Source organism: Lemur catta, chromosome 3 (genome assembly GCF_020740605.2).
Source record: "Lemur catta isolate mLemCat1 chromosome 3, mLemCat1.pri, whole genome shotgun sequence".
In the NCBI taxonomy this organism is placed as follows: domain Eukaryota; kingdom Metazoa; phylum Chordata; class Mammalia; order Primates; family Lemuridae; genus Lemur; species Lemur catta.
The window spans coordinates 18714109-18729779 of record NC_059130.1 but is presented as its reverse complement, the minus strand read 5'-3'; the positions used below and the strand labels follow the sequence as shown (position 1 = coordinate 18729779).

Genomic DNA, 15671 nt, shown 5'->3' with positions numbered 1-15671 from the left:
ATTTTGGATTTCCAGATTAGGAATGCTCAACTGGTATAAAGCAAATATTCCAAAACCCAAAAACATGCATCTGAAATCTGAAACCATTGTGGTCCCAACCATTTCAGATAAGAGATGCTCAGCCTGTGTCATAATGAAGGCATGCTGAGGAAGGGCTCGCCGTGAGGGGCATGACTACCTGGGAGAGCACAGGAAGGAGAGATAAAGGAGTGGCTTAGATGCCGTTTAGTCAGAATGAGAGACTTGTATATACACTGAGATTTCTCAGCCTACAGTTCTTGTTGCCCGGGCTAGAGTGAGTGCCATGGCGTCAGCCTAGCTCACAGCAGCCTCAAACTCCTGGGCTCAAGCGATCCTACTGCCTCAGCCTCCCGAGTAGCTGGTACTACAGGCCCCACCACGCCCAGCTAATTTTTTCTATATATATTTAGTTGTCCATATAATTTCTTTCTATTTTTAGTAGAGACGGAGTCTTGCTCTTGCTCAGGCTGGTCTCGAATTCCTGAGCTCAAACGATCCACCCGCCTCGGCCTCCCAAGTGCTAGGATTACAGGCGTGAGCCACTGCGCCCGGCCTCAGCCTAGGGTTCTTGAGATGATGTCTGTCAAGTGCATAGTGCAGATGCCACCCAGAGCGGGCTGAGCCAGCCAAGAAGTGGTAGTGGAAGGACTCCATGACTAAGACATGTTAAACAATTAGAATAGTGTTCAGTAACTGATAGCTGCTGCTGTTGCTGTTTAGAAAGAACTCAACCTCTTTGCCTTCCCATGCACCAAGTCCCATCCAATATTCTAGATATTTATATAATTATGTGCATTTAGGAAAAACTGGGAGAGAGTTTTTATGCAGAGGCATAAAAAATTTTTGGATGAAAAATGGTCATTAGCATGTTATGTAAAACCATCTGCTGCCAAAAAGCCATTGAAATTGATGACCATATATAGTTCCTAAAAGGGGGGAGCCATTTTAAAATAAATGTATGTTGATAGGCCTTTAGGAGCCCCTTTCTCATTTCCATGCTAATGGGCTTTAAAATAAGTATCTGAAACCTAAGAAGGAAGTGAAGTGATAGAATTGTCTGGGAAGAAGTTCTCACCTCAAAAGAGATCTGGGACATTAGAATTAATGTCTGATTATCAAAAAGACAAAAAATAACAGATGCTGGTGAGGATATGGGGAAAGGATAATGCTTGCACACTGTTCATTGGGAAGGCAAAGCAGTACAGCCATTATGGAAAACAATGTGGAGGTTTCTCAAAAAAATGAAAATAGAACTACCATATGACCCAACAATCCCACTGCTGGGTATATATCCAAAAGAGGGGAATTCAGTATATCAAAAAGATATCTGTACTCCCATGTTTATTGCAGCACTATTCACAATAGCCACAATATGGAATCAACCTAAGTGTCCATCAATGGATGAATGGATAAAGAAAATGTGGTATATATACACAATGGAATACTATTCAGCCATAAAAAGAATGAAATTCTGTCATTTGCAGCAACATGAATGGAAGCAGAGGTAGTTCCGTTAAGTGAAATAAACCAGTCACAGAAAGACAAATATTGCATGTTCTCACTCTTAGGTGGAAGCTAAAAAACTGATCTCATGAGGGTAGAGAGTAGAGTCGTGGTGACCAGAGGCTGGGAAGTAAAGGGGTGGAGGGGATTAAGAGAGGTTGGGTAATGAGTACAAAAACAGGGTTAGATAAAAGGAATAAGTTCTAGTATTTGATAGTACAGTAGGGAAATTATAGTGAACAATTTGTTATATATTTCAAAATAGCTAGAAAAGAATAATTGTAATGTTCCCAACACAAAGAAAAGATAAATGGTCTGGGAGTGGTGTCTTGAGCCTGTAATCCCAGTACTTTGGGAGGCCGAGGTGGGAGGATCACTTGAGGCAGGAATTTGAGACCAGCCTGGGCAACATAGCAAGAAAAATAAATTTTCTAAAAATTAGCCAACCATGGTGGTGTGCACTTATAGTCCCAGCTACTCGTGTGGCTGAGGCAGGAGGATCCCTTGAGCCCAGGAGTTTGAGGCTGTGGTGAGCTATGATCCCACCACTGCACTCCAGCAAGACCCTGTCCCTTAAAAAAAAAAAAAAGAAAGAAAGAAAAGAAAAATGATAAGTGCTTGAGGTGATTATTAATATCCCAATTATCCTGATTTGATTGTTACACATTGTATACATGTATCAAAATATCACATGTACCCCCAAAATATGTACAACTATTATATACAAAATACAAAATATAAAATACAATATAAATACAATATATATAAAATACAATCAAAAATAAAACTATAAAAATAAAAATAATTTAAAATTAAAAAAAGAAAGTGTCCCAAGGAAAGCTTTTGTTGGTGGCATGTCACTGAAGATCATTGGCATCCCAAAGCCCAGGTATCAATGATAAAAATACAATTTCAAAGTGTTTCTCTTTTCCAAGTCAAGGGAAATAGCACTCGGAAAGCATGAGGGATTTCGGAAGTAGGTCATACCTTTGTCACACATGCTGCTATGGAAAGGCTGGGGCACTGCAGAAACCTTCCTGGAATTAAAATGTGGCTGTAAACTAATTTATTCACTCAGCAGCTATGTTTTGAGGGCCAGACCATGAAAGGATAAGGTACCCTTGGAAGCCACAGGTGGCCGCATGGTGTGCAGAGGATGACAACCAGATTTGGAGCTGGATTCAGCAGGCCCAAGGAATTTTACCACTTGCAGAATTGCTTCTGATTTTCCTTTCAGCTCCAGCCAGCAGTGCCCATTTGGAGTTGGGCTGAGTCACGTGGCCCACGTGTACAACATGGATGTGCTGGGAAGAGGCTCAGGAGTGGACACTGTTGGGGCAGTTTTGGGTTATATTTGCCATGAGCACTGGGATTCTGATAGCCTAAGAATGGAATAGTGTTCAAATAAGCAAATTTTCTTGGAAAGTTCATTATTTCCAAAGGGCAAGGGACTAAGCAGTCTTGTTCACAGTGGGGAGCAACCGCGTCCTCCTCAAACCCCTGTGCCTGTGTCCACTGAGCCCTGGTCTCCTCAGGAGCACCCCTTTTCCTGCAGTCCAGACTTTCTCGGGTATGAAGCAACCATCCTCGTCTGCTTGGCCCTGGCGAGCCAGCCCCGTGGTGGCTTCGGGGGTGTTTGCTGAGATGTATCCCCGCATAGATCTCTAAGCAAAGACGGGCGATGAGAGCCGGCCAGTCCAGAACCAATTTGATTTCCTCTCTTTATCCACTTGCCCAACACACACTGATTGGGAATTCTGCCTAGTGATGGGCATGTTCCAGACGGGATGTTTGTGGACTTGAAATCTCCAGAGAGAGACAAATATGAGAACCTGCAAAGGCACAAGGCAGAAGAGAGCAGGTCAGATCCTGTGAAGCCCAAGTGGCTGGAGTGTAGGATGGATAAGGATTTAGCGAGGACTGGCCCCTGGGCTGTGACTCCGTGTAGAATCTGCACACTGTGTTATGCAGCAGCTGCAGCAGCAGCAACGGGGTCAGCAGGCACTTTAAGTGGGGAGGTGGTGCGCCGTGAGACTTTCTGGGAGGGAACTGAATGGGTGCTGCCACTGCCCCTGCACTCGCCTGCTCCCAAGGACCAGTGGGAGAGGAGGGTGGGGAGGGAGCCAGGGCTCCAGGCCCGGTCAGTCCCGCCTGCAACCTTCTCGCCTCTCCCCCCACATTTGTAACACACAATAACTCTTGCCTCCCCTGCCCGGGTTGTTTTGAGGAGCCAATGAGACAGAAGTGAAAGAGCTTTGAAGATACTGAAACACAGAGAAAGACATTTCTAAAAACATTAAGATGTTTAGACAGTGGGGCCAACAATACTATTATTTTTAATGTGGGATCATTTCCCTCATTACTACATCCATTCCCCCATGAAACTATTCTTTTAGAGAACAGGGAGTGGGAGGAAGTGGCGGAGCTGGGATAGCAGGAAGCGGACACCTGCTGCAGCAGCGCAGAGCAGCAGGGCTTTGTCCCCCACCCCCCAAGAGGACCTTGAGACCTGGCCCGGTTGGCTCGGGAAGCAGAGCGGCCTCGCCTGCGGCTCTGTCTAGTCTGAGAACAGATAGATCTGCCCACAAACCACCGTCAGCTACCCAGAGGAGCCCCAGGAAGTGGCCTGGATGCCAGGCTCAGGGGTTCCCCGCAGAGGCGGGACACCAGCCCCCCACCCTCCCTCTGTGAATGGGAGTGGTTTCCAGGTGACTCATGAGAGTGAAATGCAAAACATGAAATAGAGCCCGTTAGCCTGATCCGTATTGTGTGCTAACCTATCTCTGGATCAGAGACAGAAATAAGAAAAGGCTTGGCTTTCCTTCTCTCAGTACCAGAGCATTTCTGGTTTCTGCCCTTTTCTTCTCTGCCAGAACAACTGTTCTTGAGGCTTGACTTAAGGAGTCCGTAAAATCTCCACCCTAATTAAGGCTGCCACTACTGCCGGAGAGGCAGGATAGCGTCGTGGTCATGAGTCTTTTGAGGCCCATGAGTATTTTTGTCTGAGCTTTGCCCAACGCCAGCTCTATGATCTTGAGTAAGCCTCTTAACCTTTGGGGACCCCCAGATCCCCCAAACGTGGAGGTAATTATGGCACCTACTGATGGCACCATGAGAGAGCTCTTGAGCCTGCTTGGTCATGGAGGAGGCAGTGCTGGGGGCCAAGCACCAGGCGCTTTTCTCAGTGGGCTCTCAGTGGTCTTCTCTGACCTCTTCCCCACAGGCCTCTATGTTCTGGTTGGAGCCGGGGCCCTGATGATGGCCGTGGGGTTCTTCGGGTGCTGCGGAGCCATGCGGGAGTCGCAGTGTGTGCTGGGATCAGTAAGTGGGGTGTCGGGTACACGGTGTCGGGGGGCAGGGAGAGAGGGTGGGGAGCAGGTCTGCAGGGAGTCAAGACATCTGGCCCCAGCCCAGCTCCTCCCTGGACTCTTGGAACCCTTGGCCCACACTCCCTGAATCTTGGTTTCTCCATCTCTTGCATAATAATAATATTATCTTTGTCCCTGCCTCATATGAAAAGTGTGAAAAAATGAGGTATAAAGACGTTTTGAGAGGAAAAGTGCTTAGTAATTGTAAGGGGTGATTATGATTGTTCTTTTAAAAATAATATTTCAGTGGGTGAGGCAGCCAAAAGATTCCTATAGCCAGGGAAGTGCTGTTATCTACAAGCAAAGCATTTCTGTTTGAGATACATAACTTAACCAAATATCCCTCTTTTGTCTTATTTTAACAAGCAACATCTGTTTAAAAAAAAAACAAATAATTTCAATTAACTGCTATACATACAATGCCAGTGTAGCCTGGGAGAAACAAGGCAAAGGAAGAAGAGGAGCAGAGGGAGAGAAAGTGTTCGTGTCTCTCCATCGGGAGTCAGAAACAGCAATTTTATTAGGCAGCCTCTCATTTTTCTTTACTCATTGTAATCTTTGGATTTTTTAACTCTAGTTGCTGCTTCTGATCCCTCACTATATGAAGTTTCTCACTTGTTTCTTTAGCCATTCTTTCTTTCTTTTCCCTGTCGCTGAGCATCTCTATCTTGTGTATCACTGACCTTAGTTTCATCAGAGCAAACCCAGGAGACTTGAACAGAAATCCTTCCAGAAGGACACCCCCACCTCCACTCCCACCTCCTTGGAGAAGCCTTTCCAGACCACGGAGTCTCACATCACACCCTTCCCCAGGCACAGGCCCCATCAGTGACTCTCTATCTCCCATATCTTTATAGGCCCTTTTGTTCATGAAGGTTTGTTGTTTGTTTGTTTGTTCGTTTGTTCGTTTGTTTGTTTTTGGAGACAAGGTGTGACTCTGTTGCCCAGGCTGGAGTACAGTGGTGTCATCACAGTTCACTGCAGCCTTGAACTCTCAGGCTCAAGAGATCCTCCCACCTCAGTCACCCAAGTAGCTGGGACTACAGGCATGCACCACCATGCCTGGCTAATTTTTTTATTTTTGTAGAGATGAGGGTCTCACTATGTTGCCCAGCTTAGTCTTGAACTCCTGGGCTCAAGCGATCCTCCCACTTCAGCCTCCCAAAGTGCTGGTATTACAGGCCTGAGCCACTGTGCCTGGCCTCATCACATATTTATTGAGCACACAGGTGCCAGACACTATTCCAGGTGGTGGGATTTCTATATAACTGTCTGAAATTATCTTACTCACCTTTTTATTCCTTTACTCATTTATCATGTCTTCCTCTGTCCAATATAAGGTCCATGATAGCAGAGACATTGGGATCTTATCTTGTTCATCACTGTATACCCAGCACCAAGGACAGTACCTGGGGTAGGATAGATGCTCAATAAACAATTTGCTGAATGAAGGAATGGGCAAACTACATGAAAGTGACACAGCCATTACATAAAGGAAACTAAGGGACAAATGCTTCCTGCTGGATCAGTTCAAACTAATAACCTGCCTAATGCTTTTCCAGTGCAACTAGAATCAAAGAGGCTAAACAAATTGAAAAGGTATTAAATTAATGAAATTAGTATTTTCTCTCCTCTACAGTTTTTCACCTGCCTTCTGGTGATATTTGCTGCTGAAGTAACCACTGGAGTATTTGCTTTTATAGGCAAGGGTGTAGTAAGTAAAAATTACTTACAATGTGTGTTTTATAAAGTGTTCTCTTTATGGCAAAGGATATGAAAATATCAATACCCACAATGTTATTAAGAAACCAAATAGCCCCCAATATTATAGTTTAAGTAGAACTTTTTTTAACCTAGAAGTGTACAGAACTGAGCATATGTGTGTGTAAGCGTGCATGCTTGTATGTGCACACAATTTTTCTGAAGAGATAGTTTCATTAGATTTATAAAGTGGTCTATGATTTTTTTTAAAAAAAATCTAAGATTATCCTCAGTTTAAAATGGGGTAGGGGTTAGATTATAGACTCAAAAAAGAGATGAGGGACAGAGGCCATGTCATCCTCAGAGACTGAGTCTGACCTGCTGTGGGCTGGTGAAGCCAGTTTAGAGTCGCTGCCCACCAGGTGTCCAGAGTAGGTTATCAGGAGAACCCACAGAGGAAGTGGTCTTCTTAGAAGGGTAAAAATACCTGTGGGGTAGACAGGAATAGAATGGAAAAGAAAAAAAATGGAACCATAAGTTTACTATATTTCAGATTAATTCATGTGCCATCAATATTGTGTTTATGAACTTATTTTAGACTAAAAAAACTGTAAGCAGGTAGAATAAGTGAATATCAGCTTTGGAATTTTTAAAAAATAGCTGGCTGTGTTTATAGGTTAGTTTAAATTCAGCTACATAGAGAAGTGGAATTGTATCTTAGGATCTTTTGAGATTTCTATGGATTTGGGGTCACATACCTTTATACTAGAAAAAGCATTCTCTAAGCTTTATATTATATTTGAATGTAGAAAGTTTTCCTTGGTGATGAAAACCATGTCATAAAAAGACTTGAGTCCTTTTAACCAGTGGGGCACCAAGATTGCAGAGGTCCTAGCCCTGGCTGTGCAGGAATCTGGGGTCCAGTTGCTCCTGCAGCCCAGGCAGGTTTGGGAACCTCCACTCCTAAGAAATTTTTCTAGTCCATGAAGACTATTCTTGGTTAGTCTATCCTCCCTTCCTCAAAAGCATCTTAGGAATTCTAGAATCTATAATCCATTCCATATATGTAGAATTATCTTAAAATACAGTTAAACATATGGAAAGGCAGTATTTTTGAAGCATATGGAAGAGGGGATTTTTCTTGACGAGAGGAGAGTGTTTGAAATGTCCCACTCACTGTTCCCTCAATTTCCCTGGCATTGTTTCAGGCTATACGACACGTCCAGACCATGTACGAAGAGGCTTATAATGATTACCTGAAAGACAAGGGGAAGGGAAATGGGACTCTTATTACCTTCCACTCCACAGTGAGTAACTAACTTTACTTCTCCCTTGAAACCACATCTTCTGAAGATTATGTGTAAGCCAGATTCTCTCTAATCACCTGGATTAAAAATTAAAAAGTCAGTGGCGCCAAGTGACAGCAGCCTATTTTGGCCCTTAGAGAGCCACAATTTGCATTATGTGTAGAACCCTAGAAGGGAAAGAGGCCCGCCACACAGAGTTCACAAGAGGAAGTCAAGATATGTTCCCGAAAGACACAAAAGAGCGTGAACGAGAACACAGAGAAAGCGGCCCAAATAAATATCAGGCTCTCTGAAAGGGTAGCATTGTGGTGTGACGGAAACAAGTGTGACCTTTCAGTGAGAAACGCTCATTTCTAGCTGCAGTTCCACCACTTAACAGCTGTGTGACCTTGAGCAAGGTACTGGGCCTCCCTGCGACCCACTCAGCTCCCTCATTATATAAAAATGAAGGGCCACAGGAGATAGCTGCATTCCCTTCTGGAACCTTCTGTGGCACTGCACTGTCAGTGGCATGCCCAGAGCTACATACAGTTAATCAAGGGAGGCTTTTCACAGAAGAGATAGGCCAGGCCAGAGTCATTCTGATCTTTTAAACGCTGTGATATGGAGAAGTAGCTATGCACTCCCGGGCCAAGGGTTTTCAGGCACCTGGTTCTTGTCTGTGACAAGCCTGTCTTGGAGGGTGCCCACTGTTTGTGTGGTTTGGCCTCTGCTGCCCCAAGGACATCAAGCAGCACACAGGTTCCTTTGTTTAAGGGGCCAGCCCTAAGGCAGGACACCTGTTTGCTGGCCGGTCTTCAAGCTTGGCCTGTCAGCCCTGGAGTTCACTGTCGCCACTTCTCCTCTGCTTCCCACGCTGTCCCCAGTTAATGAGCCCTTGCTAAAGCTCGTAAAATTTTAGCTCCACAGCAAGTTAAATGACTCCCAGTCTGAAAGAAGGAACCCGAAAGCCCCAACTCCTGTCTAAACGGCAGCAATTTACACAGACACCGTCAATTACCTTCTTGCCTTGTTTGGGTTGCCTTGAGTCACTTCCCATCATAAAACTCAGACCGCTTTAGAGAAGTCGTTTTCCTGTTTTGCTAGCACGATCACATGAGTCTTCATTCTCATTCCAGAAATGGCAGTTAGGGTGGCAGTGACTGGGCCTTGTCACTGCTTCGCGGCCCGGGCACCCCAGTCCTTAGTGGGATGCCCAGACTTGCAGCTGCTGCTTCTCCCTCCCACGTCCTAAAGTCTCTTCTCTGACTCTCTAGTTTCAGTGCTGTGGAAAAGAAAGCTCCAAACAGGTCCAACCCACGTGCCCAAAGGAGCTTCTAGGACACAAGGTAAGCTTCTACCCAGGCTCCTAGCCTACCTGTAGCGTGAGGTGGTTTTTGCCTTCGGGGACCTGTGAGGGGTTCTGGGAGGCCCTCTCCCAGAGGCTTCGGTGCCTCGGCTTTATTCCTTGTAAAATAGGCCAGAAGCAATGCTTAGTCACAGTCCCTTGGTACCCAAGGATTGTGGTTTGCTGACCTACCAGTAATGATGCTACATGCCTATGGCATTAATTAGGCTCACCAGGGCTGGAGGTGTGTGCCCTGAGAAGGTTGCCCCACACCTGTGCATGCAAGTCACAGCACTGATAAATGTCTCATTGATTAAGTGCTGTGTGTCAGGCACTATGCCAATTTCTGGGAACTCTAAAATGAGAAAGGCCCGGTCCCTGCCCTCAGCGGCCTTGCAGACTAGCCAGGGGCAATGGTGATGTGTGACAAGGCTGTACAGGGTACCCCGGAAACACAGTAGTGTGAGGAAAGCTTCATAGAGGAGGGGATCCTTGAGCTGAGTTTTGACCGAGGAAGGTCATCCCAGGCCCAGAAAGCAGCGGGAGCAGAGGCTTAGTGGTGAGAAACTGCAGGGCTGCAGGAGAACAGGGAGCCCCGAGCGGATGGTGGGTAACGTTGTGGGAGAGGCAGGCAAAGGCATGATTTTGCACCGGGAGGTTTGAGGAAGCCATTGCTTTCAGTGGAGAATGCACATAATCAGTTTTGCATTGTAGGAAGAATGCTCGGGCTGCTGGGCTGAAGGGTAGAATAGAAGGCTGGAGATTAATGAAGGGAGACCACCTTGCGGTCACCCTGGTAAGAGAGTGGCCACAGCTACTCATAAACAGTAGGGATGGAGAGGAAGCAACAGATTCAAGAGATGTTCAGGAGGTAAAATCGACAGGACTGGGTGACTTACTGGGTGTCAGTGGTGAGTAAAAGGAACGAGGCTAAGGTTTCCAGGTTCTGCTTCGGTGACCGGGTGGGTAGAGGCTCCACTCACCGAGAGAGGTGAATACAGGGAAAGGAGGCAGATGGCAACTTCTGTTTTGGTCAAGTTTGTACTCCAGGTGCCTGTGGGACTTACGAGTAGACTGCGATGAAGACACAGGTGTGGGGACCTTAGCATGTTAGCAGTAGCTGAAGCCATAGGAGTGAGTGAGAACACCCAGGGAGAGTGAGTAGAATGAGGAGTATGGGCACTGTCATTTAAGGGGTAGGCTGAGGATGAGAAGTGGGAACAAGAGGCTGTGAAGGAGGAGTCAGAGGGTCAGGCAGGTCCAAAGACAGTGATGTCCAGGAAGCCAAGGGAAGAGTTGGTTTGTCCACACAGTGAATACTGGAAAGAGGGAAAGCAAATGAAGGCTGGAAATCATTTGTTGGATTTGTTGCTTAGAAGATTACTAATGACTTTTGTCGCACAGCTCCAGTGAAATAACTGGGGAAAGCACAACTACAATGTGTGGGGATGAAAGGGGAAACTGTGGGATTGTGGAGACAATGGTGTAGATGCTTTTAGGCCCTCAGCGTGGAGGGATGGGTGAGATTTTAGCTCCGGCTTGCGTCCTGAATCACCCATTGGACACTTACTGGGTCCTTCTGCCTGGATGAAATGAACGAGACACGGTGCTGCCCTCAAAGTGCTCACGTTGGCTGGGGGACGTGCGAGGGAGCCACTAACGCCACACAGCAGAGTCCGGGCAGCACCAGAGGGAGCACTGCAGACTCACCTGGGGCATAGGATTCCATTAGTCACGGAAGGCGGCCCTGGTGTAATTCTTAGGATGAATTTTGAAGGATAAATAGGAGTTCAGTAAGCAAACAAAAAAGAGCGGGATATTCCAGGCAGAGGGAATAGGGCAAAGGTACACAGGCAAGAGAGGGTAGTTGTTTCCAGGTAAGGGCCAGTGGCTGGGCGCCCCAGGTTCCTGTGGGAGATGAGTGCTTCCATGAGGAGGGACCCTTCTTAAAGGGCCTTAGATACTCTTGTGAAACCAAAAGTCTAGCCTTTGTGCTGCTAGCCTGGGCAGCCATTGAAGGTAGGATCTGGGATGGGATTTGCATTTTATTGACTTTGCTGTAGTGACAGTGTGGGGGACGGATGGAAGATGAATGACGAGGAGTGGAGGAGACCAGTGTGGGAAGGCTGTTATTCTCATCATTAGCAAAGAGTTGTTAACTGGTACAAACCAGGCTGAGCAGCAGGAATTGAGAGGGGGAGGCCATTTAGAAAGTAAAATCTACAGGACTGGTGGACAGTTAGAGATCAGAGAAGAGGGGAGAATCACTGCTGGGTTTCTGACTCCACCACCTACATAGATGACAGTGTCATTTTACTGAGGTAAGGAATGGAGGAGAAGGAGCCAATTATGGGGAAAAAATGAGTTTAGTGTTTAACATGGTGATTTTGAGGAGCCAGTGGAACTTCCAAGTGGAAATATCCAGTAGGCAGTTGGAAAATCTGGTTTGTGGCTCAGGAGAGGGGTTTGCGTGTCAGTACTTTATGGGAATCTTAAAGCTATAGATTTGGATGTGACCCATTAGATTGGGAAGAAAAGAAGGGTGAGGATAGAACCCTGGGGAACAGCAGCATTTAAAGGTGGGCAGAAGGAGTTGCCAAAGAAGGAAACTGGGAAGAGCAGCCAGGCCAGGTGAGGAGGAGGGAATGGTTGCCAGGGCCCGGGGCTGCCGTTGAGTTTGGTTCAGTATTGATCGACTACCTACCTTATGTGGAGCACAGGGGGACACACAGATGAATGAGAAAAAGTCCCTACTCACAAGGAACTTGTAGTCGAATAGGAGAGAGGGACACGGAAATAGACACAGTGCAGTAATAGAGGAATGCACAGAGGAGAGGCCAGAGGCTGGGGAGCCAGAGGAAGGCTGACTAGAGGTAATGATGTCTTAGCTAAAACTTTAAAAGATGAGAAAGAATATGGGAGCGCTGGGCATGGGAAGGGGAAGCCTGCCTGCAGAGGGAACAGTGTAAGCAGCAGCATGGAGGCAGAAATGTGATGGTTTGTGTGGGGAGCTGAAAGCCCAAGAAGGTCCACTAAGGTAACTACTGAAAAGCGGATAGAATTTGCCTTTAAGGGAGTGGGCGGTGACTTGGGGTGAGGGACGAGTAAGGACAGAGCTCAGGCTGCAGGAAGTGAGATGTGAAGGGAGAGGGCACCCTTTCAAGTAGTCTGACTTTGAACCAACGACACAAAAAAGAGAGTTCATAAAAGATGAAATCCAAATGATCATTAAACACGTAAAAAATGTGGGCACTTAAAAGTAATCTTAAAGATTAAATAGCTAATGAAAATGAAAAGATGCTGTTGTTTAACCTATGACATCGGCCAAGTTTTTTTCCTTAGTAATAATATAGTTTTGGCAAGAACGATGTGAAATGAGCTTTTTCAGACAAATTGGTACAATAGTTTTAGAGGCCAGTATGACTATGTAAGACTGGAGAGTTAAGTGTGTTCATGCCTTTCAATTTAGAAATTCCACTTCTTGGAGTTTATTCTAAGGAAAAGGAATCAGAAAGGTAGACAGAGATTTTTGTGCAACTGTAATCATTGCAGTATTATTCATAAGAACAAAATGTTGGATAGACCCTTAATATGTGACAGTAGAGGATTGTTAAATTATGGTACATTCATATGATGAAATGTTTTACAGCCATCAAGAATCATGGTTTCAAAGAATTTTTAGTGAAATAAGATACTTTTGAAGTTGTAATATTCAGTTAAAAAGCACAGTTGAATGTAAAGAATGAACTAAGTATGTGGGTGTGTTTGTTTGTGCAAGAATCGCCAAAAATGTTGGTTATTATCTCTAGTGGTGGGAGTACAAATGTTTCTCTTTTTCACACATCTCTTTTCCAAATTTCTGCAATAAGCACGTATTCCTTTGGTGACTAAGTAAAGCCAATCCATGCTGTGTTCATTTGTTTTTCACAAAGAGAAGCTGGCAATGAAGGAAAGGGGCTGTAGGCAGAGCTGGAGGAGGACGGGGTTGTGAGGGCTCACCTGTGTAGGTGGAAGAGCTCGAGCAGGGTGCTATACGATGAGTGAGAATGTCAGCAGAGAAGCAGAGGCTGAGTGTAGAGGATGGACAGAAGGTAACTGGTGGCACGGGCTTCCCGAGGAGTAGAGAGGGAATAAGCCCAGAGCAGGATGAGGGTTAACTTGCAACGGAGAATGGCACCTCTTTGGTTCTGGTGAGAGAAAAAGGAGTTAAGAGCGGTGCTGCCTTGTTCTCTTTGTGTGTTCGCTACCTGCGACAGTGCCTGGCACCAAAGGGAGGAGCGTCTAAGTGTGTAGGAGAAGAGGAAGGTTGGGAGAATTGCTATAGGTTGGCTCCTGCTTTCTCCAGTAAGTAAAGGAGCCACTGTCTAGAGCAGCAGTTTTCAAACTTTTACCAGAATGTACTATAGTTATTTCCTCTGGGTCTGTGTCCTTCTCTAAACTGTGAGCTCCCTGAGAGCAGAAGAAACCCTGTCCCGTTATCTCTGCATCCACCACCCCCTTCCAGTGATTGGTGCCAGGTAGATGCTCAAGAAATGTTTGTTGAATGCATGAATGAGGAATGGATGCAGTATGATAGGAGAAAGGAGGAGAGCGGTGAGGGTTTCTCGTAGCTTGTGTGGGTTTCAGAGGGAGCTGACTAGTGACAATTAAAAGGATCTCAGCAGCCTGAGGATGCGTTGGATTGAGAGCATCCCTCTACTTAAGAGGACTCTGAATAGCTTTTGAAGCTGGAGAAACTAATAATGGTTACAGGTGATCTTTTCTGCTCCCTGTCCAATTTTTCCTCCACTATGAAAGTTCTTTGAACCCACCCCGCACAGGGCTCTTATGGGCACAAATGAAAGGAGAGGGACCCACCCAGCCCAGCCCAGTCACCAGAGAAGAGAATGATCCTCTAGCTCCCAAGACTTGGCTTTCTTAAGCACTGGCTTCCCTTTGTTTAATCTGAACCTGTACAAGTGTTTTAGTTTCTTGATAGGTAATGACTACTTTGCATAGCAAATTGGATCAAGTACATAGAAAGTCTTTTAAACTGTAAATGATAATATGAAAACAAGGGGCTATTTATTATTTTAGGGATATTTTAATCATTTTTCTGTGCCGAATGTAAAAACAGGCCCCAAATCCTTAAATGCCTCAGATACCAGAGAAATAGCTTCCTCCAGCCAGATTTCAGGACCCTGAAGCAGCCATTGGCCAAAACAGGAGAATCCCACCAAAAGGAAAGGGTTGTATTCTTTTTCCCCAAACTATGTTTTTGCTTTAAGGTTGTCAGGATGATGTTACCCCAAGAGGAATGGTTTAAATATGAGTAGATGCTGACACAGATTAACTCTCACAGGATGATCTGTAGTGATGGAAAGGATTGGATGAGGGTGATGATTCACACATACAATCAGTTTTTATTCTTGACTTTTTTTTCCCAAAACAGAATTGCATTGATGAAATTGACACCATAATCAGTGTTAAGCTCCACCTCATTGGAATTGTCGGTATTGGAATTGCAGGTCTCACGGTGAGAAAGTTCCAGAACTTACATTTTTTGCCCCCTAAGAATCCTTGAACCTTTGCATCTTATTTCTGTTCAAGTGTGATATAGAAGTATCTTAGAAGAGAATTCTCATAAAGAACAAAGACCTCTGTTCACCGTACATCTTCTAAGAAAAAAGCTAATTACATTTTAATACATCAATACTTAGTAGTCCTCTAAAATATAGTGCAAATTCCAACTTTTACCTAATCATGACCTTGAGTTTATCATTGTGGTAACTTCCCATTTTAAGGCCACCAATCTTAACCTAGGTAAGTGATTTTCAATTCCCAGGCTCTTTCTACTGTTGCAAATTCAAAATAACATAATGTCAGGTTCATCTATCTCACCTAGGATTTGAAGAATCAGCACAGCATAGTGATTCATAGGGTGAACTCTGGCATCACAGTCTAGTTTCAAATCCTGGCTCCACTACTTACAAGCCCTGGGATTATGAGAAACTTTCTTATTTTCTCTATGCCTCAGTTTCCTCACCTGTAAAATGGGGAATTTAATATCCCAACCTCATAAGATCGTTGTGAAGATTAAATGGGATACTGCATGTTACAGATTATGAATTAATACATAAAAAGTGTCTGGAACATATAGCACTCAATAAGTGGCAGCTCTCTATATAATCTGAGTGTTCCCAAACCCAGAATCCAGGCAGAGGGAATAGCATATATGAGAAGATGTGAAGCTCAGTACTTCTAAGGTGCAGAAGAAGAATGTGCAGGAAGAATTGATAACATCAGATGGGTATGGTAGGATTAGCAAGAGATGGAAATGGAGAGGCCATCGGGTCCACATCATTGAGGTCTTCGTGTGCCCTTTTGAGAGGCTGAACTTCATCCTTACAGAGAGAGGGGAGCCTCCAAGGGTCAGAAAGACCTGTGGTGAAGGACAGAGGAAAG

The 15671-nt window shown here is 45.2% G+C and overlaps 1 protein-coding gene across 1 annotated transcript in view; it reads left to right on the top strand.

Moving 5' to 3' along the window:
* The window catches only part of TSPAN2 (tetraspanin 2), a 41490-nt gene that overhangs the window by 22838 nt on the left and 2981 nt on the right, over window positions 1–15671 (top strand). The window contains exons 3-7 of the mRNA XM_045546889.1: window positions 4748–4845; window positions 6532–6606; window positions 7802–7900; window positions 9157–9228; window positions 14659–14742. Of these exons, the coding sequence (XP_045402845.1) occupies window positions 4748–4845; window positions 6532–6606; window positions 7802–7900; window positions 9157–9228; window positions 14659–14742 (428 nt within the window). The remainder of the gene's footprint in view (window positions 1–4747; window positions 4846–6531; window positions 6607–7801; window positions 7901–9156; window positions 9229–14658; window positions 14743–15671) is intronic.